The sequence below is a fragment of the Perca fluviatilis genome, chromosome 11 (genome assembly GCF_010015445.1).
Source record: "Perca fluviatilis chromosome 11, GENO_Pfluv_1.0, whole genome shotgun sequence".
Lineage (NCBI taxonomy): Eukaryota > Metazoa > Chordata > Actinopteri > Perciformes > Percidae > Perca > Perca fluviatilis.
The window spans coordinates 13,778,788-13,806,485 of record NC_053122.1 but is presented as its reverse complement, the minus strand read 5'-3'; the positions used below and the strand labels follow the sequence as shown (position 1 = coordinate 13,806,485).

General features: G+C 40.4%; 1 protein-coding gene and 1 long non-coding RNA gene across 3 annotated transcripts in view; one reads left to right on the top strand and one right to left on the bottom strand.

Annotated features, from left to right (window-relative positions):
- Positions 1 to 27,698, bottom strand: part of LOC120567951 — a 97,671-nt gene that overhangs the window by 34,460 nt on the left and 35,513 nt on the right. The window lies entirely within an intron of this gene.
- Positions 1 to 27,698, top strand: part of LOC120567950 (pinopsin-like) — a 47,783-nt gene that overhangs the window by 16,279 nt on the left and 3,806 nt on the right. For both annotated transcript variants that reach the window (XM_039815060.1, XM_039815059.1), the window contains exon 3: positions 16,751 to 16,984. In XM_039815060.1, the coding sequence (XP_039670994.1) occupies positions 16,751 to 16,984 (234 nt within the window). The remainder of the gene's footprint in view (positions 1 to 16,750; positions 16,985 to 27,698) is intronic.

Below are 27,698 nucleotides of genomic sequence, written 5' to 3'. Positions count from 1 at the left end.
AGCAACCCTCTCCCTCTTACACACATTAGCCAACTCTGGCAGACTCGCTCTCTCCTCCTTTTCCACAAATTAAAAAAATAAAAAAAGTCATAAAAGTTGCAGGTCGCACAAGTGCGAGTAGTTTTAAAAATGACTCTCACGGTCTCAAAAAATGGTCACAAACCGACCCTGCCCCTTAAGAACATGACTGATGAATTTATGCGTCGACAAATTTTTATAATCGTCGTCGATAATGTTGACTAATCGTTGCAGCCCTAATTCTGATTATCCATATCAGTGACTTACTATTCTAAATACACACACACACACGACACAGATGACACTTCAGGAGGGACATCGCTCCTGTGAGGGTGTACCTGAAACGTGCTCCTGTATGCCAGGAGGCTCACTTGCAAACACACACACTTGCACAAAAGCACACATCCCTAATGAGAAATTGAGAGCTGTGCAAGATTTACATTGATTAACTGGTTCCATAATAGCAGCATTTCATTTAAATGGAAAGTATGATTGTATCACGCAATTGTGGTGTGTGTAGTGTTGACTTAGCACAGACATGCAGGCCCCCTTACTGCCAGGTTGTGATGGAGACAAAAAGCACATCCTGTGATAATATTACTCAAGTTTGAACTAGGCTGTATTAGCTACCTGTTAATTCTAAATCTGACCGGAAAACGACAATTTCATATTGCAGCCTCTGATAGGATTTAATAAAAATGTATTGAAGCCAGTTCTCTCTCCTCCTGCTTTCTAAGTGAATTACTTTCTCTGAACATTTTCCGCTACTCAACAAGGTACAAAGCCACCATGGAGCAACCAGAATCAAAAGGCCTCTTGTTCTCGAGAGATAAAAGCAAAAGCCAAAGCAGTATTATTGCACAGCACTTAGTAAGATGATAAATCACCTCTAATATCTTTATTTTAGATCCCTGCTGTAATTAGTGAGAAAACTCCGCTATATTGTGAAAAAGTGAAGCGTTATGTTTGTCACATCTGTCTGCTTTTCATTTAACCATCTAGTTTGCTAGTTTTTCAGTTTTCATATTTAAAAAATGCCAGATAAGAGAAATATTTGTCCATTTGTATCATTTGTCCACTGTCATCTATTCTCCACACTCCACCCCTCCACCCCCGCCCCCTAGACTGCTTCAGTCCCAGCTTTCTCATTTTCCTTTTCACCATTTTCAAAGCTGTCTTTCTCTCAATCTCTTTCTCCATCTCTGAATCATCTGCCCTCTTTGCATATTCTTTCCCTTTCAGTGTGCCATCATTATCCATCTCTTTCACCTTGGTTGCCATTAGCGCATCCATTCCTTCTCCACCCCTCATCACCTCTCCAGAAAGCAAACCAAATTGTGACATTTTTGTATAATAATAAGAAAGATGTTGACACCTGAAAGCAATTTCAGATGTGGGTGTGTTTATTTGTGATTTAGAAGAAACCACTTTTTAACAAGACTAAGGGCCTAATTTACTAACACTAGCGCAGTTTGCGCTGCGTCTGTTTATGCAAGTTCGGTAATAGCGCACGCTATGCTTCCACATTTTGCGTAGTATTTATCAACCCTGACACCCATCAGGCAATCAGCGTCTTTCTCCGCCCACTAGACCGTAAATTGCGCTGTAGCAAAGCGGTACTTGTGCTATGATATGGCTGAGTGCAGACTGCGATATTCCCACTGCTGATGCTATGACTGTTTGAAATGATCCTGATGCCAATATTTGTAATGTAGCGATGAGTTTAACAACTGCTGGAATAGGATGTGAACGCTGAGTGGGAGATTCAATTTTATCTTTGATTTCTTCCAGTAACTCTAATATTGCATGGCTGCTTGATCTGTAACGCTAAATGATGTTGTGTTCACTGACAAAGTGTGATTCTTGTATTAAAAATATTTTCAGCCTCGCCTATGTCTTCGTCTTGCTCAAATTACTGTTGCGATTTCACCAGCGGCATAAAGGTCTACGAGGAAACTCGATTGCGGCTGGTTTAGACCTGCTTTTAAGAGGCGCCCAGAATACAGAATAGGCCGCTCTTACTGACAGTCTTTGTAAATACCACGGAATATATAATTAGGTGCACTTTGCGCTTATCCTCCCACCTTTTGGGTGGAACTCCCCCCCCCCCCCACCCTCCCAAAACGCATATTGAAAGCGCAACTTGTCTCTTCTCGCTCATGTGGCAGACAATCTGCGATTTTACCCAAGTGCGCCCCGTTTGTAAATAGCCCGCATCGGTTACGTCCGTCTTTGCGACCAATTAGCGCCTGGAAACAGGTGCAAACGGCTTGATAAATCTAGCCCAAAGAGTCTACAGCAGTGCTCGCAGCTCTGTGAGGCTGTACTTAGGCACAGCTGCACTTTGAGCTAAATGCTAATTGTAGCATGCTAAGGCTTGCTAATTAGCACTAAACACAAAGTACAGCTAGTAGCTGATGGGAATATTATTTTCCAGGTATTGAGTCATAAACCAAAGTATTGGACAAATTTACATTTTCAACTGATGATGGCACTAGACGAAAGTCTGATGTTAATTGACGTTCAGTTTCACAGTAGCCCTCGCACCGATCAAAGTGTCAGTTATAGTGTCCTCAGAGACAATAGCGGCTCCAGCGTCAGACCTTTACCAGTACACGGTTACTCCAGCTCTTACACAGAGATCATACAGGCAACTCCAACCAAATCCCAAAGCCACCGGAGTCAGTTGTTATCTTAAGAAGCCCAGGAAACCTGTAGCAAGCCCCCTGACCATTTTAACCATTAATCAGGTCCAGCCTGGAACCAAGCTCAAAAATTATGTCATTAACTTGTGGTTTTCTAACACTATGTTACATTTAAATCTTAGTCAAGTACGTGTCCAGCACATGAATAATTAATAGTAAACGTAGGAAAGAGTTTTATCTAATTACACATCATGTTTGCTCTGTATTTACTCAGACAAACCACAAATAACAAAATGTGCAAAAGTGTGTTGCACTTGAGTAATTTACACTAAAAGCATGCACAGCCTTTTTGTGAGCGAGCATTTCAAAGCGTGGATAGGATATGAAACTCCTGAGTAGCAAGACCCCTTTTAAAGCCGGCAGGAGGATGTATCATTACATACATACATACCTGAGATGTGCTCATTTGATGCCAGCCCTAGAACCATTTATTTTACTTCACTTATTAAGACTGATTAGAATAGATTTGAGAGAGCTAATATTTCTTGTGGCTGGCAGAATAATAAGCTAGACAGTGAAATGAAGGGTTATTTGAGGTGGTTATATTAAAGAGTAGAAGTAATATACCATTAACTTTCTTTATCTCCAGTCTAATGTGAATGTCCCTCATTGACCTTCTACTGAAACAGTAGAAACATTATCAATCGTAGTGGTAATATTTGAGAATACTGCATTATGAAACTGTTGCCGAGGTTTAAAAAGGTTTTGTAAAATTCAACATGGTTTTCACCCGCATTTTATATTGACCGTACAAGACAAATGTAAGGCATAGTTTTAGATACATTAACATACAAAAGCTTTCCCGTTTGTATTATTGACCCAGTCACTCAAACCACATCTACCACATGGGCAAAACATTAAATAATAATAATAAGTAAGGCTATGTAGGTTTGGGGTAGTGAATGGGCCTGGGTTTGTGCCCAGTCAAAGACTGTTTTTACCATGACCACAATCCTACTTACAGTCTCCCTAACACCCATACCATTGTTGTCATGTGCAAATATTTCAGGAGGAAAGAATTTGGAAAAATGTTCCCAGAGTTTTCAGAGGAATTCAATTTGTCAACATTCTTGTTTAGTGACAGGGAAGGGATTTACCGGTTGTGTTGGCAAATTGCATTTGAAAGGACCTTTGAGATGGGACAGCCTTGCCGAACCCATTAAAATTGATCCAATCATGACGTGTGGACTTGGGAATTGGGACACAGCTTAAAAGCTGTCTTAATATAGTTGTGCCCAAAAATGAAGTGATGTGATTTGATTTAATCAAAACATGATATGTCATTTACTTGTGTAGCTCTCAAGCCGAGCCAATGGCTCTGTTGGTCTTTCTGAAAACGCACCTGAAGTGTTGGGTCTCCTTAAGAAGCCGTCTCTGACTAAACCTGGATGGTACAGACACTAGCGTGCAGAGCACATTTAGATTTAATTTGGCCGACTAAAGGAATTAATTCAATATAGGTTATAAAACCCTGAGGCAATGGTTTTCATCTGACAAAACTAATAGTTGCCAATAAATAGCTTAAAATAAGAAGCCTCTATTTTTTGTGTGTGTGAAAAAAGTACTGTATGTATGCTAGCCATTGTTTCTCTCTTTGCTCATATCCTGGGCTCTTCGCCCGTCCTGACCCAGTAAGCAATGGCCTAATTGGGCATTTTAATGTGTCAGTCTCTCATCTGACACTGCCAGCCTCTGCAGTCGTCTGTCTGTAGGATGCAACAGTATTTCACTGTTGGCTGAGACACATACATTCACAATGATTCATCCAGCAAAGCGGTGATAAACAGTGATGCGCTCCTTAAAATGATAGCAGTCATTCTTTACTATATGGACACAGGTTTATTGAGGATGGCTGCTCGCTGTTATGACAGTGTGTGCTTGCACCGGCTCTGCCCCGTCTGTGTTTCTCCTAAGGATAATCTAACACACCTCTTGAGGATTCTGTATTGGAAATGGGGCAGCAGCCACAGATATATTATCACTTTGAGTGGGTTCCTCCTGACCTATTTACATGTGTGCACTTGTAACCCAGGCCTCCCTAATACACGCTGTATGCTTATGGAAAAGTAGATTTCTGCTAAAGATTCCCAACAAATTATATTTCTTTTTAAATCAAAAGGTTTGTAATTTGAAGCTCTGTAATTTGCCCTCTGCTTTCGTAGTTTCCTGTAACCAAATGGTCTTCCTCTGCGCGACATTCTAGTCCTCTATTTGTAACATTTCTATTTCTCATAAAAGGTTATCATTGGATTTCTGTCCATCTTTTCTTTTTCATCAAACTGTATGTATTGTTTAAGGAACCAGCATGTAATCTGTAAGCAATCAATCAGTTACCTTTTCTGCAGTTCCACGTACCGCAGTGAACTATTGAGAAGGATTTTTCAAACAAACTGCTTGTAGTGTTCTCAGTTCAATTAGGAGCTTTGTGAATACGTCTTAAGAGGAAATTCAGTAACTCTTCGTCATTCAGGAGGACTCTTAGTGTAAGACAATATACTGTGTAAATACGGCCCCCTGTTGTGATTATCACCCTAACAGCACATCTATAACTAATTCAACTTTAAAAAGATTGTCCACATTTTTATTTATTTTTTCATTCTTTACAGGTTGTATCTCATTATTGATGATAACCAAGTGGTACAGGAGCAGGGGTTGGCATATTACAATATGGAATAAATGGAACCCGTAAGGTCATGTTTGCACTAGAGAGGGCGTTAAATTAAAATACACCACTGAAACATTGAAAATTTTTTGTTAACCTAAGCCGGAGAAAATATAAATCTTCACATTTGTAGCATTGCATCATGGCTAATTGCTTTTTTTCGTCCTCTATAGCAGATTAATAAATAAGCCATACTGGGACAATCAATAATCTTGAATGTGTTTCAAACCATACATAGGGGAATCCTAAGCGCACGCACACACACACACACACACACACACACACACACACACACACACACACACACACACACACACACACACACACACACACACACACACACACACACACACACACACACACACACACACACACACACACACACACACACACAGGTGTTTTAGGCAGATCCAGGACACCGCTAAGTGATGAGCCTTACTCTGCATCTATGTGTGTATGCGCTTGAATATGCACAGGTGAGAAAGTAACATTATACAACATTTGGTACATGAATGTCTGTAAGAGTTACACTGTACAGAAAGCATTTTGTAAAATGTCTTATATACTGTAATGTCTTAAAATGATTATGTCATCAGGGTCTAACAAAAGACGCTGCCGAGTTGCATTATGGGAACTGTAGGTGTCCAGTGTGTTCTTTTCTATTCCGTCTCTTGTGAGCTCCCCAAAGTAATGATATTGCCAAGCTAAATCCCTAAAATGTCCCTTATGTCCTGCTGTGTTTTATAACCACACTTAAAGAATATATTTAGCATATTCCAGTAAAATCCTAATAGTACAAGTGTCCTCCTGCCATTTCAGTTTTGCTGTCATTGCACTGAAAACACTTAATTGGGTGCCAAGGGGCATGCACATGGAACATGGTACTGGACTCCTTGGAAGCTCACTGAGGTCGTTAAGTATCCTCTGTTTGCTAGCTGCTGCAAAACTTCTGTCTTGTGTGTCTTTGGAAGTTTGGGTGTGAATATAGATGAAACACATGATGAAGAGACGCCTCTGCACTGTCAAAAAAAGCCTGAAGTTCACAGACAGCCTACATTTATCCCTCACTGAAGCCAGTTTTCTCATTTCACACCACTGTTGTATAACAAATGGCAACATTCAAGATGCATATGGAGGCTCGGTGCAATTTACGGCACTAGCTGTTTAAGAATTTCTGTAGTTTATTCAATTTACCGGTGAAGCTCCGAGTTGAGCGAGTATGTCCATTAACCAATTGCATGATTTTAAATCTGTCTTTGTGTCAGTTTATATGTCTGTGTCAGTCCACTTGTGACAGTGAGTTTGATTGAGCCAAACTTAAACCCATCAAATGAGCATTTGAATTGGAATTTAACACTCACTCTTTCAAAACATAAAAGCCTTCAAGGGCTCAATTTAGTTCAGTGTAGTGACGTTTTGCCCAAAGATTTCCACATATAAATTAAATTTACATTCTGCTTGGGTTAGTTTCTTTAATTTAGAGATTCATACTGAATATTTTAGAATCAGGATGCGAGGCTTTCTTGATGTCAAATATGTCACTTGTGTTAGCCGAAAGCAGGCATGTGTTAGGGCTGCGATGAACTGATCTTCAACACCTTGCTCACAGCCAGCAAATATAATCCATTTGTTCTTTGTATTTGGTGAACTCTATAAAGACTTCTGACATCAGATGAGAAAATTGGTCTCCCGATTACCCACCACCCCTCAATCTCGAGTCCCTTTAGAACTCCAGAGGCAGGATCTTCAGACATAACCAAAAGCAATCTCACTGAGAAAAAAAGTCCTTTAGGTCTACAGTTCAACGAGTCAATTCCATTTTTGCCTCCACAGTGCTCCCCTCTCCCGTAGGTTGAGTGTTGTTATTCCAAAGGAAAATGAATGTCCTGGCACATCTCAGCGTACCCAAACACACAAGAACCCGCACCAACCTTGCATTTACTACATCTGCTCCTGAATTCCCCCCCAGCAGCCCGACAGAGCCTCACCCTGAATTGTATTTCCAATTCCCTCCTTTACAAGTTGTTTGTCTGTAGAAAGTAGCTGGTGATGCTTATTCCCCAGCGCTCGACACATTTACTTGACTCTCCCTCATCCAATTAAAGTTACAATCATGTTCCTTTTCTGCGCAAGCTTGCAGACACCTTGATGTGGTGGAGGGGTGGGGGGGAGAGATTGAGCAGGTGGAGGGAACGAGCATGGAGATATTAAAAGGTTGGGGGGGCAGTGAGTATTTGTAAAGAGACTCAGCAGAGCTTTGAGGATTCTTGCTGAGAGAGGCCCTTTGATGGGGGACAGGCAGGCATAGTGTTTGGCAGGCCACAGGAGGCTGGTGGAATCTAGGACTAATGCGGCAGACACAAATCCTGTGATCAATCATGTTGAGTGGCCAACAACTGCGCTGGCAGAACAACCGGGCCGACTCAGGAGCTGGAAAGCTGAGGCAAAACAAGCCAGTCGAAAGTGCAGCGCCTACTGTATTTCTTTTCCCTTCTGGGCGGTGTGTGTGTGTGTGTGTGTGTGTGTGTGTGTGTGTGTGTGTGTACACACACTGACTAGTTGTCACCAGGTGTGTTTTTAAATGTAAAAATCATGTGTTTGAATTGGCTGATGTTTGTGTTTTTATATCTCGGTGTCCATTTTTAATATAAAAAGGTTCTTGAGACTATATTGCATGCAGAGTAGATGTATACATCCGATTATATTTCTGTACCAGTCTGTGTGTGTGTCTGCGTGCTTGTGTGCAAGCCCCAAAGCACCGTCAGTATGGAGTTTTGTACAGCTGATTGGCCCCCCTCAACCACTTCAAAAGTAACTTCAGAGATCGGTCACTTATACAATCGCTGACATGTTTTGATGTGACTTTTAGCATTAGTTTAACATTTGGTCTCGGTGACTGCACTTTTCCCCCCTTCTGACAGAGCGGGTGGGGTGGGGGTGGAGGGGGGTTGTGACGGAAGGGTGAAAAGTGGGGATGTAGCTTTCTGAGGCGATCATGTTCTGGTGCCAGGATCCGACTTCGCTTTGATATCGTGGTGCAGTTTCAGCTGTCACAGCCCTGCCGACGGCAGAAAGATCATACAGAGGAATCTTCCTAACGAACACCAACAAGGTTTTACTTTTTAAACTTGTGAATATTCTGCAATTACGGCGATGCCTGAAACAAAATGAGCCACTTTTACTACATTTACAATCCCTGTATTGTGGAGCCCTGGCTTTCAGTCAGAAGCCAGAAGTTGGGGGTGTTTGGATAGTGACATATGATATGCTCATGTTTATTGAATGATCAGATGAAGAAACCGTTAGGAGGAATCAGCTTTTATGAGGGTGAGTAGCCAAAACTCATGAGCCGTGGCATAAGTTCAGAAGTTTCTTCCTCATTAAATAACCTTTAAAGGGGATTTGCCCGCAATCTTCTATTTAGTTCCTCTCTAACCCTAACCCTCTTCATAACTTTAGTCACGTTCAACAGTCACAAGATAAGTTTTTGGCTCTCAGCTTTTCAAAGTTAGATGCAGCTGAGTTACAGACTTCGAAATGGGAAATGTGAAAGATAGGAGATACAAAGTCAGAATTTACTTTAAGTGCACTCAGAAAGCTGCTTCTAATCTTTCTTTCCTGGTTGAGGTGGTGTAGTGTTGCAAAGCTGTTCCAGCTCACCTCTCCCAGGAGTTTCACGAGTGTTGACGGTGCAGTCTCGCAAAAATATACTAATTGCTTCGAATGGTTTACCTTGGGTCTCCAAGTCTCTAGGTGCGCTTAAAGAAGACAGAGGAGGTTATTTGTTCAGCTTGCTTAGCCGAGTGCACTTACATGACACCCTCATCTTTTAATGTTCTGTGTGCATGTTTGTCAAACTAGCAAGGCAAACATGGCTGCAGCTGCCAAACATTTCTTTCCAGCGAGGCGAGTGTTGGCCAAGCTGGAAGGCTCACTTGCGTGATCACAGGAGTCTCCATCAACAGATCTCAGTAATAAATCCACCTGCATGCAGCTCTACATGCCTCCATTTCTCCGCCTTTGGGATTTTCAATCTCCCACCTTTCCTCTCTTTTCTCTCTGCTGCACTATTCCCTCCCGTACGTTTTCACCTCCCAAACAACCTCTCTTAATTATATCTCAGTATTTCCACTCCCCCTCAATCTTCCTCTGGCTGTTCGCCGCCACCACCAATCTGACTGTCTAATAGCCAGTGTCTGATGCTGCTGAGGACAGGCAGCAGCTGGGGAAGGAGTTACTGACTGCCTCCAACGTCTCACGGCTGAGGTGATTTTCGGCAGCCGCCCACTACATCCCTGTAATCCAGTTAGCCGGCCTGGGGGGGGTGGGGGACGCGGGAGTTGGTAGCATCTGCTGTGATGGTAGTGTAATTTTGGGTCGCCGGCAGTCATTATGAACACCTTTTTTTCCTGTTATCTGCATGTAACTCACTGGTTTAGAAGCGCTTTTGTGTTGAATGCTATCATTTTATTGCTTCAAACTTTTTTTTTTAGCATACAATTATAGATAGCGGTGAATAAAAAGAAAGAAAAGACAGTTGGAGCCAGGAAATATGTTGATGAAGTGAGAGAGACAGAGAAGTTTTGACATATGGACTTGAGTAAATAAAACAAAAAAAACTGAAGCTGTGTCAGCTTCAGCTCAGGAAATTAAAAACACATTTAAATTTAAGATACATGTGTGCCATTCAGAGACTGCTGAATTAAGCAAGAACAATAGTTTCATTTCTGGCTGGCAATCAAAGCATTTAATTTCTCCTTTTCAACTTTAGCCAGTGTGTAGTTCAATATAGTAGTAGTTACAGAATATGCCTAATAAGGGGGTTGAAGTATTCTCCTTGAAAACTAACAATACTAAAAAAATGATAGGATGGATGTTAGGACTCTGTGGCATGTTTCCCCCTTCAATAGACTTTTCTATCACCACTGACAAGGCTAGAACAACTCCTGCCAGAAGCCTGCAGGGGCCCTGACCTGATTCTAGACAAGGAACTGTCATACAAAGCCCACAATGCAGCCACAACCACTCGCCCCAAAAAATCCATCAAATCTGAGCTTTCCTCACCCAGGCCTCTGCTCAGCTCTTTGCTCAAACTTTAATCATCCTCCGCCTTGACCACTGCAGCACCAACTGCAGTCAGACTGCTGAAATATTCTTTTAAACTGAATCAATCATTCCCCCAATTCTAGCATGTCCTTCAACTATTCCCTCCTTGAACAAGGCTAATAATAATAATGAAGCTGCATCCTGAAGCAGATACGGGGATATGTCCCTACCACTTTTCTGATTACCTAAAATTGTCTACTACTTTGATAATAATTGCATATGCTCCTCCAGTTTCTTTGACTTGTAAAAAGTTTGGAATGGAGTCTGCAGCATGGCGTCTTTCTTCTGACTGTGTCGCTGCATGTGCTTACCACTGAGAAGCTTGGGGAAGCATCTGTGAGCTGCACTTTATCAGAGGTGGTAAAATTAACATTTGCATGTACAACAAGCCACACAATGGTGACATTTATGCCTGATCAGAAGTGTTTCGGTTGTCCACGTCTGATGAAGAGCAGCGCACAGCCGCTTAAACTTTGCCTTAAACGGTGTTCTGTCAGTCAGAGGGGGGTCTGAGGGGGACACTACCATATCAGCAAAGCTATAATGAGATCACAGCAGACTATAGGGAAGGTAGATCATTTGTTGAAATATTGTGACTTTATTCTCATTTAATTGCGACTTTATTTACAAAAAATGTTCTCGAAATATAACAAACTTTATTCTCCAAGTCTCAGAGAACACAGATATTTGGGATATGTTTTGAATGTGCAGAGAGTTTTAAACATCGGTGCTATAAACTAAAATTGATTTATGTATCATAAAAATGAACACATGCACTTTTAAAAAAGGTTACTTCCCCAAAAGAAAGACAAGAAAACTAAATCATGCCTACATGTGTGTAGACTCAGAATAACAATAGATGAAAAATGTTATTCTACAGGAGAATATACATTTGAAAACAATACAGGATGCCTGAGAGCCTTACTGAATTATATTTTTATATTTAGAATTGTCACCTGCCACCTGAATTTTGTGTTTTTCTTTACATAAATGACATCCACCATAAAGTGATGCTTCAAAATCACCTGAATGTAGAAAAATATTTGTTTGACGCTCAAAATTCGACATGAACAGCTAATTGCCTATGGTTGCGTCCTTGTAAAAAGGGTACTGTCAAATTTCTCAGTTTACCCGTCTCGCTCGCTTCACAAACCATTATTCATCCTCTTACAAGTGACATGCTGTGATTAGAATAGATGGCTTTGCTCACAGACAAGACATTTCTACAGTAGATGACAGTGTGACAGCACATAACCCCAGAGTGACTGTCTTCTCCCACAGACCCAACATGACAGACACATACTGAAAGCAGTTTCTTAATGTCAACTTTAGTGTCATCTGGAAGAGAAAAAAAGTCTATAGCAGTAAACATTCTCATTCAAGCGTTTAAGCAGAACCCAAAACACACTTTCACTGTTGTACACATCTTTGTGTAGTCCAAACGTACTACTGTTTCATGATAAAAACATTGTCCCAGAACAGCCATAATGCATCAGAAATAATCCCACGATAATAGGCCTGATTTTAGAGTAGTAGTTCTTTATCGGCTATTACTACGCAGGATTTTCCCCGCCAATGTACGGTCTTTAGCAAACAAAATGGATGATCGTTGACTGCGGCTCACCACTCGTAAATGTATTATGGACTGCAACATCATGATTTTCCCGGAAAACATGGTAACAACAGCACTGTGCAACAGCACGTGCGAACGATGAGTGCAACGCCACGAAAGTGATACACACAAGTGTAGATCACAGCGTTATGCAGTCACGGACCTTCCCACTCTCACACACATTGGCCAACTATGGCAGACTTGCTCTCTCCTCCTTTTTCAACATGAAAACAACATTTTTAAAAATCATTAAATTTGCAGGTCTCACATGCACGAGTAGTTGTAAAAATATGTGTACTAGCTCAACATTTTTTGTCGCAGTCTGAAGCTGACTGCCTGTCTTTGCATACTACCGGCCCCACCAAAAAAATGTTGTGCCCATTTATGACTGTATACTCAAGGATCTCTTGTGGTTGCGGAGATTCACATTTTTTTAACATATGTTATTGACTGCTCTCTTTTATACCATAAAAGACTGCTGACTTCTTACTCAACTTAACCAGCCGCAAATGATCAACTGCTTCAGTAGCTAAAGGCATTTCTGGCAAATTCATTTTAACATGCAGCACACTGGCCAGATGATCTGTCTGAATAAGTGACAGCCCACCTGGGACTCCAAATGAGATAATGCTCCTTCTGTGAGATAATGCTCCTTCTGTCGTCACAGATGAAAATTAGCCATCAGATATTTACTTAAGTTAATTAAGTGCTGTGAAGATATTCTCTCCTGACAAACATTTCCCGTCAAACTGTTTTTGACAAACTCTTTTACACTTGTCTATCCACACTCTGAGCATCAGTGCCGCATTTGACTACTGCCCATGATTTACAAATCTATTTCAAACTGTCAAGATGCAGAGCTAAACAGTAAAGGGGCTGCTACTCTCAGTTCACCGCCTGCTTACTGCATCATGTTTTCCATCATTAAAAAACATATTTTGATGCTCATTACCAAGCTTGTAATCTCATCATTTTGACAAAAGGCTGCAACAGATATGTGCCATCACATAGACACGACACAAATATTAATTTTGGCTTTGGGGAGTGCTGTTTAGCATTTGAAACGGTTTCTGCGCTTACTCTCCATTTCCTCAACTTGTCTGTGATCTCTGCCACTTCATTTATTTAATCAGAGCCAAGATTTAAGCTGTTAGCCACCTATTCTCCAGTGCTGACAAAGTGAGAAAGTCTGCAGGGTGGGAACAGAGCCAAACCGGAAGTAACATTGAAACTTTTCTATGCCAAAATGATTGGTGACTTCTTCAGTTAAACAACTAACGACTTAACATTAGAAGGCAGTAAAAAGACAATAATGTGTGTAAGCATACCCTATTTATCAGGGCTACATACAGATGGCACTGAGCTGTCACTCAGCTCTTGGCAGGATATGTAGCAGTTTATGGACATATTGGCTGTTGTTGAATTCTAAAGTTATTTTTGTATTTGGTTTGTTTGGAGTTTACACAGGATTCTTTCAAGCAAACCTGCCAAAATCTAATTATTTCCTCAGGAGCTTGTTTATTGGACTTTTTGTCCTGCCAAGTTAGAGATTTGATGGCAGACAGAGTCAAAACAATTTACCAAAAAGTCCCACTGGTGTCAGTGTGATGGACTTATCTCCTGTCTTTGCCGTAATTCACTACTCACTAACCCCCTCCCCCAATCAGCATTTCTCCAATCAGAGTTTAGCAACAACTAGGCACAGCAGTTCTTTAAAGCTTTAGTTTATTCATAATGTTTGAGCTTTGTGCATGGGCGTAAGAGAGATAACTTTAATAAACCGTTTCTTTCCAAATCCAAAAACACAAGAGCAAAAGTTCAAGGAACAGATTAAACAGTCCATTTGTTGGCTCGAACACAAGATGCAAATGTAAGCCTGTCTAGCTAACTAGCCTACTACTCACAGTGGTAATGCTAATGAAGTTTTATTTCCAGGGCCAAAGAGCATTTTGCAACCCACCTTTGAATCTAAATAAAACTTTCCTCTTATTTGTGAAATAAGCATGTGACCCGTTTCAACTCCACCACTCAAAGAATCGGAATCGAGAATCGTTAAGAACCGGAATCGAAAGGAAGAATCTGAATTGGAATCCGAATCGTTAAAATCTAAATGATGCCCAACCTTAACGTTTAGTGGCTCTGTCCTGCTCTTTCTTGGTTTGGTCCTCATCCTAAATGCCTTTTCTCCTGTAACATTAAAGTGAAACATATTTGAAAATACAAATAACTAGAGATACTGACACCAGCCACAACGGCAAATAGGGTCAGGGGCGTAAAGTGGGGGGACCAATGGATCCTACCCTACTTCCTTCTCCCCCTACTTCCGGCTCCCTTGCTCGGACCACACCCATTTTCATTACATTACATGTCATTTAGCTGACGCTGTTGTCCAAAGCGACTTAAAATTAAGTGCGTTCAACCTTGAAGGTGCAAACTCCAGACAACAAGTAGTAAGTGCAAGTACATTAGCTTTAAAATAGGTAATGCTAGTAAGAGCCATATGAAAGTGCAGCATCAAGAAATATGTAATTTTTTTTTTCCTCATCCCTTCTTTATCCGAGGTGTAGTCGGAAGATGTGTTTTTAGCCTTCAGCGGAAGATGCACAGGTTTTCAGTCATCCTGATGTCAATAGGGAGCTCATTCCACCATTTGGGAGCCAGACCCGCAAACAGTCGGGATTTCGACTTTGTTCTAGCCTTTAGTTCTCCCTCGCTGTGAGGGGGCAGCAAGCAGGTTGGCTGATGCAGAGCAGAGTGGGCGGGTTGGAGTGTAGGTTTGACCATGTCTTCGATGTATGCTGGGCCTGATCCGTTCGTGGCCCTGTACGCAAGTACTAGTGTCTTGAAGCGGATGCGGGCAGAAACTGGTAACCAGTGAAGGGAGATGAGGAGCGGTGTAGTGTGAGAGAACTTGGGGAGGTTGAAGACAAGTCGAGCTGCGTTCTGAATGAGCTGCAGGGGCCAGATGGCACATGCAGGCAGGCCAATCAGCAAGGAGTTGCAGTAGTCTAGATTTTCGAACTTGGCTTCATTTTGATCTCAACTACACACTTTAAAGTTTCTTCACTGTATCTTGCATAGTTGCTACACTATCACATTGACAAAATCTGGTCACAGACAGACATTTAAACACCTGGCAAAGACCGACAGACAGACACTTCAGCCAGCTAAATTGATGTTTGTTGGCTACCTCGGTCTGAAATCAAGGACCCATTGTTTAAAAAATATATATATAAAATGACAGCTTGCCTGACAGAAACACAACTAAACACTTCAAAATTTGAAATGGTCTAAAAAATAAAATGGTCTAACCATGTTTTCTATGAATGAACCATAGACCGTATAAAACATGTATGAACAACCCAAATTCCCAGAGTTGTGGAAGCCTTCTGGGGTTAAAAGAGCTAAAGTCAGGTCTAGTCTGTCAATCACTGGCATAGCTCAATCAGCCACAATGGAAAGGCAATCATTTGCTCTATGTTATATTGTGGCAGTAATGCAAAGCCTCTGCATGTCCAATTAAAACTGAGTGCTCTATTAACATGTATATTCATGCAAATGCCACAGAGTGAGTGGCAGCACAGGAGCCTACAGGAATGCATGAGTTTACAGCATGGTGTGCATAATGTGAACAATGCAGAAAAAAAGAGCACTTAGAGGAAACGCACTGTATCATATCGTATTTCCAATTTAGCACAATGACGCAAGTGCTAAAATGGAAATATCTACATGTAGAGAAGACTTGAACAAATATAGGCGTTTCATTGATAGGTTAGCAGAGAGAGAGAGAGCGAGATCACTGGACCCTTAGAATTTTATGTTCCGTTTAAGTCATGTTATTTTTCTGCTTGAGTGATTTACTTGTATGTGTGCCACTATGTGCACTAGAATATCTAACACCATGACTTCACCTCCCTTAAAAAAAGAAGAAAACTTGCCACAGCAGGAGCCTCTTTTGAAAGTGGCTCTCTGTCGGTGTGTGTCTCCATGGCTATGAAGTTGAGGGACAGCCGCCGACATGTGGCCATCAGGCAGAGATGCACATGGAGAGACTGCTCAAGTTTGTGGAGGATGAAGATGTTTTTCAGTTTGTCCATGTGTAGGTCACTGGATATAAGAATAGTATCAATCTACACATCTAAGTTTGCACAAGGATGCTAATAAGTGTCTTTTTTACAAATGTCCATCTTTTGCTTTAACTTGTTGATTATGATCTTATTACAGATGTGGATGGCAGAAATTACCAAAATAAAACCCAAGTTGTACAGTAATACATTTTTTGCACCACTTCATATTTATGTTTGAGATTTCCAGGAAAAATCACATACTTTTTTTATTTATTTATATATATATATATATATATATATATATATATATATGAGCAGCCTCCTCTCTGGTTTCCTGCTCTCTTTGCCCCTCTATAGAGCTTTTAATCTCCCACTTCAACTTGTCTGACCTGCACTCTATTCTGTCACTCCTGCATTTTATTTCCTATCCTCCTCTTCCAACTTCTCTCTCCCACAGGGGAAATTTGGATGCCTCGTAGCAGCAAAAGTCAAACCCCCATATATCTGAGCACATTGTGTCAATGCTAGCTAACTGTCCTAGTAATAATCCTCTTCTCGCTCTTTCCCTCGCTGTCTCCAGGTGCGCGGGATCAATGCATCGTTGAGCAGGAAACGTGAGCAGCGCGTGTTATTCATGGTGGCAGTCATGGTGATCTTCTACCTATTGTGCTGGCTGCCGTACGGCATCATGGCCCTGATGGCCACCTTTGGGTCGCCGGGCCTGGTCACACCCGTGGCAAGCATCATCCCCTCACTCCTGGCCAAGACGAGCACGGTCATCAACCCAGTCATCTATGTCTTCATGAATAAACAGGTGAGAGAGAGAGAGACTTTTTTTAAATGGTGTGTGTGTGTGTGTGTGTGTGTGTGTGTGTGTGTGTGTGTGTGTGTGTGTGTGTGTGTGTGTGTGTGTGTGTGTGTGTGTGTGTGGAGGGGGATGCGGTGGCTGAGGTTAGTGCCTTTATCTTTCGCTGTCACAAAGCAGCAGGCAAAGATCATCTTGCCTACTGAGTAGGGTTGGATACCGTTCACTTTTATTCCTGATACCTGTACTGATAACACAAATTTGGTTCCGATACCCAACTGTACCTTTTTTCGGTACTCTGCCTCTGCAATAAAAAACAAGTAATTGCAAACCTATTTATCACATTTACTTAGACCATCATATTTATTTAGAAGATTTTACACACCACACAAAATAAAAAACGCCTCCCTCTCTCCTCCCAAACCTGTCCCTACAACCTATCAAATGAAATAATTATTAATTTCTTACACTGCACTGAAACTTGTATTCTTGTATTTGTATCTTACTATATTTTAGCCTGTTTTTTATTTTTATCTCTTTTGAATTGCTTAAAGTTGCCTTGCCTTACAATCTCCAGCCTGTCAGTCAAAAGGGATATGCAAAAGAGCTGTTCACTAAGCACAGGTAAACATGACTGTACAAAGCTTACATCAGAGCCATTCAACTACACTTTTGAGGGGGACACATTTTAAAAAGGCTAATACTGAGTGAGGAAAAAGAATAAAAAATGCAGACATCACCGGCATGGTCCGATGACGTCATATACGTGCATATTAAGTAGCCATAAGGTTAACTGCTTCGGGGGGGGGGAGGGGCTCATAGACCGTATATAAGAATGGACCAACAGATTCTGTTGTTTGGACGGAGACCAGTGAAGGCTATTAGAAGCACTTTTCCGGTGATCTCTTGCTTTACTGCACAGCCTCCAACTGAGAGAGACAACGTAAATGTGACGTGATCAACCTGTCTGAAAGTTGTAAGTCTTCTGGTAGCTGTGCCAAGAGAAATCTCAATCATTCCCAATCTTGCAGAGATGGAGAGCGTAGGTATATGTAAGGAGATAACATGGACACAGGCTAATTATTGCTAACTAAAATGATAGTTAACATCAGTAATTAATCCTAAACGGCTCATGTAAGTCGAAACTGCCTGCAAGCTTCTCCTGTACTATACAGTAATTCCTTTACTATGTGACACAATCGTTAGCCTATTTTTACAAAAACGTCTGCTACGGAGACATAACGTGAGGTACAAGGTAATGGAGTCTTTTATACATTGTTGTGTTTCTTTAAAAATAAACAATGGACAAATAGAGTCTTTAAACGCTTCAGATGTAAAGTTATTCGCTGTCAAGTGACGTCAAAATTAATGCTAGTCAGTGGAATGCTAACAGGAGGTGATCGCTTTGTAGCATCAAAATGGCGCCATAGGAGGTTCGAGTTCTGAAGCGAAGCTTACCCCCTTGGAGGGGCTGGTTTGTCTCCGTCAGCCCGCTGTGCGCTAGTAATAATCATCCGTGCGGAAACACAGTGAGCCGTACAACGTTAGTGAAATTGATTAAACGAGGATTCGAGGCAAAGAATTTTGTAGTGGTTCCAACTAGCCTACTGCTCCGAATTGGAACAAAAGTGACAAAATAACGGCAACATGTTCCTGTTTACATGTTTTGATTTGTAGAGTCACAGCGTGTACAAAAAACAACGTAACGTGAGACACAGCCATCTTCTATCCGTAAACAAACTATATTCTCAGACAGGCTTGCTGCGAGCATATCACTCCGCCCAAGTACTATATTCTTCCGCCTGAGAATATAGTTCCCGGTTTGTTTACGGTTAGAAGATGGCTGTGTCTCATGTTACGTTGTTTTTTGTACATGCTGTGACTCTACAAATCACAACATGGATATAGGAACATTATTTTGTCACTTATTCGGAGCAGTAGGATTACTGGAACCATTCACCTGCCTGTTCTGTTATGGGCTGATGCCGCTGGAGACGTCAGACAGCTTTACAGCACGCACGGAGATGAGAAGGGTATGTATCGACTTGTCTTACTCTGGGGGTTACGGTGAATAAGCTAAATTCCCAATAAGTCGGCGTGTTCCTTTAAGTAAAAGTACTAATACCACACTGTAATAAATACTCTGTTACAAGTAAAAGTCCTGCATTAAAAATGTTACTTAAGTAAAAGTATAGTATCATCAGAAATATGAACTTAAAGTATTAAAAGTACTCAATGCAGAAAATTCTCCCATTTTAGAAACTGGAAACAATCAAAACTATAAGCACAGCACAACTATAAAGCAGTTATAATGTTGGGTAGTGTAATTTATAATAAAACATCATATTTTATAAACTTATGTGTGTTTTGTGTGCAAAAATCTTAAATGTGTAAAGTAACTAAAGCTGTCAGATGAATGTAGTGGAGTAAAAAGTACAATATTTCTCTCTGAAACGTAGCGGAGTAGAAATAGAAAGTGCCATGAAAAGAAAAGACTTTCAGTACCTCAAATTTGTACTTAAGTACAGTACTTGAGTAAATGTACTCAGTTACAGTCCACCACTGGTTTTCATGGTGGTTTGATTAACCTTGGCCAAGTCCACTTTAGACAATATGATGAATCACTTAGGGAGGTATTAACTTTAACTGGGAGATCCTATTTTGAGCTTGTTGTTGTAAGTGGATTGGGACTATAATTTTATATGGGACTTTATATTTATATAATTTATATTTTGTCTGGTTTCTATAGGCAAATTATTTATTTAATTATGTGATGTTGGGGTTTTATTTTTTTTAATTTTTGTATTAAATTGGAATTTAATTTTAGTTGTTGTAAACAAGACAAGAATGTAATGTGATTTTATCTAGTGCACATGTATTTGCTCATCTTAGGATGCCTATCATTGTTTTTATGGGGGGCCTATTGTAACAACTGCCCAGGGATTGCAGATGAAAACCAGCCCTTTGGCATATTTACAGAAATGGTTAATGGACAAATTAAGTAAGATCAATAAATAGATTATAAAACACTAACCACTAAAACCAGTAAGAGCAACCAAACACCATTGAAAAGATCAGCTTTTGTATTGATTAAACAAATGATATACTGTGTTAATGAGCTTTAGAGATGCATGTAGGCAGATTTTGTTACCTTCGAACAGAGCCAGGCTAGCAGTTTATCCTTTTGTGTTATGCTAAGATGCCGCAGCCTAATATTTAATAGATATCCAACTAACACGATCTAATCGAATTATCTGCCAGAAAGAGAATACCTATATATTTCACTGTAGAGGACTTTCTACCTATATAGAGTATAGTTGTGAGAACTTTTCACATTACAACCGTACTTAAGTCCTGACGGCTCTTTAAACACACGGTTTTGGAATACCAGCTGTGTGCATTTCTCTCTGGGTTGACCGTTTTTATACTTTCACAGTTTTTACATAGCACATAGACCTGCTTTATAATAGAAAATTACATGGACATCTAACTTTTTACAATATGAGACCTTTACCTTTGTGGACACAAATGCCTGAAAGTTCAATAGAGCAGTAGAAGAAATGCTGCAAACACATGACTGTACATCTGTCACAAACTTTTTGGGCCATCAGCTTCTAAACAACAACTATAGACAGCACTGTCCCCACTCGTGTGTTTTTGGCTGGAGAGCTAGAGAGACAGGAGACAGAATGAAAGCCAAAAGGCAGTCAGGGTTGGGAAGTGAACTCCAACATCAGACGTGTTTCATCAGTCATTCGTCGTGTTGTGCCACTAGTGGCCAAAATGTGGAGAACCACATCTGATTAATCAAGATGTACATAAATACTAAATTATGAATTGAGGTTTGGGGGACACAAAGCCTTTGTATGCAAATAGTCACAGCAGCCCTTTAATGTCACATTTAATGTGCAATGCTGGCTTGTTTGTGTTATTTAATTTAATCCACATAGTGATGGAAACAAGCATGTTTTTGTTGAATCATTCAATCAGAGACTTTTTATTTAGCAATTTCATTTTCGGCAAAGACAGACCTTGGAGTCTAGAACATTAGTTGACATTGGATCCGAGATTCTCTTCCCTGAATTGGATTAGGGTATTTCTAACAAAGGTCTTCGGTGAATCCAAATCAGATTTAATGAGACACCTTGCCTAACCAGTAGTACAAATTCAGTTGTGACGCAACAGGATATGCTCAGAGGTCAGGTATTGTTAACAGGATAAATCCAGTTACTTTTAACTAGGCATTCATTACTTGGAGTTATTTATCATTATAATTAGTTGTGTTTGAACATAGTAGCTACAGTTACTGCAAGAGCAGCTACAACAATTGAGTCCTGAAAGGAATTCAAACATTATTTCGAAACACATTTGTTAATAACCTAATGTATTAATTATCACAACATTTTATTCTTAAATCGCTCATTTAATAACTTAGTAAAATTGTTAACCAAGGCTGAATTACGAACTGGTCAAATTGGGCAACTGCCCCAGGGCCCTAGACCTTTACTCGACATGGGTGTTGAAATCAATCTAAAAGGGACACCAGTTGAGAAAACATTTCCGTTACATAAAATTACTTGTTTTTCCTGCGAAATTATGGATACTTTTACCTCTCTTGGCCTCTAAAAACCATTAAAATAAAACAGTCTATTGAGGGGAAAGAACTCACTCTTTGATTTAATTGTTGTCAATGTAAGTCTGAACTGAGGCTTTCGCAGAACACTTTACTTAAAAAAAAAAAAAGATGGGGGAGCCACTTTTCTAATTTTAAGGCCCCATTTTGTAGGAGGGCCTTCATTATTTCAGTTTTTGCCGTACTTAACATAGACTGTACTGTATATAAAGATAGACAGCTTGACAGCTCCCCAAAAGTAAAGCCAAAACATCTTGATCGCCCCCTGGAGGTTGGCAGAAGTATAAAATTACAAGATGGCAGCGCCGGTGTCCGGAAAATGTATTTGGCTTCACTTTTGTACAGTGGGAGGAAGTGGAGACGTGTCGTCCATCTTTATATACAGTCTATGTTGCGTACATGGTGCATATTCCTAAAACAATGTCAAAATACCACGACCAAATAATTATTTACTAACTCTTACATAATGCAGGGAGGGAAGAAATGGAGAGACCTCCAGCTCATTTTTGCTTGGGGGCCCCCTTGCGGTTTAATCTGCTCTTCTTTTGTTTACACACTTCCTCATTAACTTGCTGCCTTTGTGTTGTATTCAGGTTTGCTTTAGTATTATTAAAGCATGCGTTAGTCATTGTGACATTGATATCCACAAATATTTATGAATATTAAGCCAAACAAATTCACCACAGCAATTATTTCTATGATGACTTGCCACCCTCAGTGACTATACATGTTTTCTGCCTTGTGTTTATACAGCCACTTTCCCTGGTGTATGATAACAGCAGCTGTAAAAATGTCCATAGACAGAACTTATAATTCCTACAGGGAAGTTGACAATTTCCCCTGTCGACGGACTGTATTTACAGAACATATGACATGAACGCAGCATCAGCATACTTTAAGCAGTCGACACAACTTGTCAGCTCCCTTATGCTGCAACATTTTAAGCAATGGCTAATCAGAAATTGGATTAAGAGTTTGATTGCTGGAGAATGTCCTGGCTCTCTGGGTGTGTTTTAAAGAGCAGCACTACGCTACAGTGAATAACTGAAATTTCAACATGACATCATGACCTCGCATAAACATACACGCCACTTTCCTAAAGCCAAGTGGCGTGTTATCTGTATGCATTTTCAGCTATGTCTATGTCTACGCTGTATACAGCAGACGGCAGTCTGCAACGTCACAGCGTAAACATACACGGCACTTTCTAAAGCCACATGGCGTATTATCGCGAGGCTACGGTTGGGTTTAGGAAACGTCACACGTGGGTTGAGTTTAGGAAAAGAACAACCGGTTGGGATTAGGAAAAAAAGAACGGGGTTGGGTTTAGGAAAAGAAGAACAACCATGGAAAAGAAACCGCACATGCGGTACATGATAACGTTACACACGGGTCACGATCCCCGCTCTCCTGGATGAAAGTCCTGTGTTTTACCCATCCTCCACCCCAACCAACCTCTCTACGTGGATTTTTGGCCTTTCATACTCGCTACGGCGTCAATACACACGCAATCGCAAGGTAATGTAAGTCAATGGAGGCCAAACGCCTTTGATAAAACACGCCAAAAAGCGATAACACGCCAATAATGAAATTGAAATTAGAGTTTAACTATTTGTGTCCCTTTGAATGGACTTACTCAACTTATAAAAGAGTACATAAGCTAATGATTGCATTCACTCACATTTACAAGTTGTTGTTGTTGTGTGTAGCTTGTGTATTACATTTTTCGGCTGGCACTCAACTTGTAAGTGTAACCTCTCAGTAAAGGAGACCAAAGTTGTTAATGAGACGTGAACAACTTCAGACCTCTAAAATGATTAATAACACTAGGTAATTGCAGGTGACTTTTGCCCTTGGTTGACAGATATTACTTTTACAGAGGGAACGCCAATACCTATTGCTTCAATTTAGGATTTATATTTTGGTTGTACAATGATCTGAAACTTAACTCCTCAAACTTTGTACTTTATGCTTATCAAGGTCCTCTAGTTAAACTTGTTGTACAAAACAATACATTTACACTTAAGATGCTTTGTTCCTTTCTGAAACACAGTTCATCATGGTGCGTAAAAAGAACAGCAGATAACCAGAGAATTGTCATCCTCTCCCACTGGGGCAGACAGATAAAGCTTTTCTCCTCAATGTAATCTTTATCATCTCATTCTGTTATTTTAAGTGAAGCACAAAATGCTGTGTAAGGTTTTAGAAAATATTCTCTTCAGACTCAGTCAGAAGGATTCCATGTACTATACAGAGAATTATATACAGTACTGTATATTGTTCAGTAAATCTTGTCACATTTAAGCTATTGAAGTGTTATGCTTTGCTATAAAGTTCAAACTTTCCTCAGAGTTACAGTCAAGAATTATTTGTTTGTGAAGTTGGAAATCAACACAAAACTTCACCCTGTTCTAGATGTTGCTCCATCATTATGCTCCTGTATTTCCAGTCTCACACTTCCTTCCTACTCGATCCCCCGCTGACTGACCTTACAGGGACATTTTAGCCCACGTCCGTGACCTTATGACAGCGTGAGAGAGCGAAAGCAGGAGAAAGGGACACCGAATGTCCTGTATGTCATTTTCAGTCTTCAATTCCTCCCAGCCCGTTACTATGGAAACTGTGAGTTGAGGCGAGTTGAAGACTAAAAATGCTGTACAGATACAAGTAGCAGCTGCTGTGTGTTTGTCCCATCAACAATGAACAGCCCTCACAGCCAAAGAGGCCTGATGTGGATGTCAGGGACCTGCACCAAGAAACCTAGGAATTATTGGTAAGTTAACACTGAATCATCTTTTTATCTCATGTGAATAAATGGTTCTCTATGTGGTTTATACAGTATGTCCGCTGAGAGTAGGCGACAGCTTTGCTGCCAAAACTGTTGCAAGAGTGAAAACGTAAGCACATTAAAAAATAATGTAAATGGAAGAGGACTTAAACATTAAAAGGAATAGCAACAGTTTTCATCTTTTTTTGCGGGAATCCACATAGGGAGAGTTAGATGAGAAAACTGATATGCCCCCCACTGAGTATCTCCACCCACGGCTTGAGAACATTGCTTTGCAATGGTGCTCCATATTTTTCTCGCAAGCCAATCAAAGCAGGCTGAGCTTTTCGGGAGGTGAGCTCAAACAGACATGTGCTAAAACAGAGCATTTCAGACAGAGGGTGAATACAGGTATATTGACACAGTGACATATTTAACAGTAGTAAACATGTTCTAAGTATGAACCTGCAAATGAGCAGGATAGGTCTTCTTTAACACAATTTAAGTCGTTTCAGTCATCTTCAGAATTTTACAACACAGCATGAGCTATGGTTGGGTACCGTTCCCCTTTTTTTATTTTTTTGTTTTTATTATTAAAATAGGTACCGACACCTGGAATTCGGTTCTGGTACCCAGCGGTACCTTTTTTTTTTCCCCCTCAGTATTTTCCCTCTGTAATAACGAAAAATTTATTTCAGTTGTAAAAATAATTCCAAACCTATTTATCCTATTTACTAAGAACATTTTATTTATTTAGAACATTTTACAAAAAACAAAATAATCGCAACTTTTTTTGCAACTTTCAATGTCTCCCGCAACTTCATTGCAATACAAAAGACATCGCAACTTTTATCGACATTTTGCTTGCGCAAAAATCAGGCATTTTGGGCTGCAACAATCTCAAAAAAAGGCAGCGAAATCCTGGAGGTACTGATTGCTATGGTTTCTGTACACAAACCAGCCAACAGTTTACAAGGCTGGAGACCCAATAAGAAGGAGAAACACAGCTACTTTTAAACATTATCAAAGATATGCACAAACATTGCTACGCCGACCTTTTTAAGAAGCTGACTGAAGGAATGAAAGAGGGACGCTGTGTTCGCACGGTCCAAAAAGTCCGCCGCCGCTGGTAAACTTTGAAAAAAAATCCTTTTTTGCATGGCTATATGTAAACGGAATTATTAGTGGAATACTCAATTTCATTAGCCATGTAAACAGCTTAGTTGGAATATCGTCTTTCGGAAATTAGGGCAAAAAACAATATGTGCACGTGAACATACTGAATGTTTCAGGCCCAAAATGGGCTCTTCACCAGGTTAGCAGGTCTTAAAACCAAGATCAAGACAAAGAGCCAATGTCCACTCAAAGTGCTGTAATTTTCATATCATTCATTAACTACTATAGGATATTTGTACTGTAAATGAACACCACCACCATCAACAGAACCAAAGGTTTCAGGCCACTTTAAACAGGAACTTGGATATATTTGCTTGCTAAAAAATATTTTAGGAAGTACTATTTAGTCAATGGCTCTCGCAGTCACAAAAATAAAAAGTTGCAGGAAATCTTAAATTGTGATACTTGAAAGTTCCAGCCACTGACTGCAGTGTGGAAAAGATAAATACACACAATATGTGATAATTCAAATGTGCTTGGAAATCCCAAGAGGAAATAAGGTAGGTAGGAAGATGTCATTCTGTCAATTTGTTCCTGTGTGATGCTCATTTTTCCAGCTAGAGCTCTCAGATCTGCCCATGTGGTCTGCAGGATACTTGCACCGGAAGGTTACTGCGGAAACACAGTGCACGTGGAAGCACCGCGAAAAGCCTTGAAGCGTACATTCGTGCCACAATTGCACGCCTGGCTGTTCATACCAGACGTGCATCTGTAGACAATTGAGACAGCCGAAATCCCTATAAACCTTGGGGTTTTATTTTGAATTTAGTTTTACTTTCTAAAGTATCCAGCTGCACCGTGGCCTCCCTGTATGAGATTACCTGCCTAGCTTGAAACATTCACTCACGGAAGAAACTGAGGAGATGACGAGACTATTCGTGGCGCTTCCGTGTGCGGTGTGTTTCTGGCGTTATTGGATCAATTTAAGTCAGGCAATCGTTAAATGAAGTAGTGGGTTATGTGCTGATGTAAAAGAAGCCTTATGCCTCCTGCCATTGACTCACTTCATTTAGATCACTTAACCTGCAAGTGAATTAAGTCATTGTCTGCAACTGATCTCTTCTCAGACTGTGGTGAGAACACTGCAAAGTTTGGGATATCAGTGTCAAAAGGAAGTATTATAAAGGAGGATGACTTATTCATTTTTGCATGGATAAAATCAATGATTCAATATGAAAATACTGCCTACTGTATGCATATTTTTGGATTATGTTGGACTTTTATACAACAAACAAACATGTCTCCTATTGCAGAGCCAATGTGTGAGAACTGCTAATGATGGTATATTTGTGTGAAATAGATGAGCACCTTACTTCCTGAGATGATGCCTGACATTTGACCCTCTTATTGTCATCCTCTACCCGTAGAGCATCAGCAAAGATCATAGAAAGCATCACCCAAACCTGATGTGAGCAGTCTGGGATGACTCTTCCTGAGTCATCGCCAACCCTCTCTCTTTAAAATACTCTGTCAGTGCATCTTGCTCTTTCCATCTCCCTGTCATGCTTTATTTAGTCATCTGTCATTGCCTTCACCTTTCTCTTGACCTTAGCCTTGACGCCCCTGTGTCTCGACTAACTTCATCCTCTACCATATGTCTGTTGTCTCTATCTCCCTCTCTTCCATCTGTCTAACACTCTTCAGTGTGTTGTTTGGACAGCTGAGGGGAGCAGGGAGTGTGCATTAGCACCACAGAGATGCATTGATTGTTTATTTTCGTTGCATCTACATGCTAGCCCTCACTCTTAGATGACCTATAGTTTACGGACAGACTGACTGACTGACTGAGAAAGGTAACGTATGTGTTGCTCATAGATACATCGTGACGAGAATTTGTCCTGAGGCATTTTTCTCTCCGTCTTTACCTCTCTGCACCTCTTCATACCCAGCAAGCATTTGACAGTGATATGCAGAAGTTCAATGTCGAGTCCAGTGACCACTGAATTCTCAAAAGATTTTGTAATTTAAAGGATACAATTTCTATTATTGTTTAAAAAATCCAACGAAAAGACCACACTGAAGATGTAAATCTTTAAAACCAGGTTGTAAGTACATACTTTTATTTAATTTTTCATAGGAGAGAAGATGTTCATGGTGTGAGTTATGTTTTTTCCTTATAAATCAAAATACAAACTTTTCATTAACTC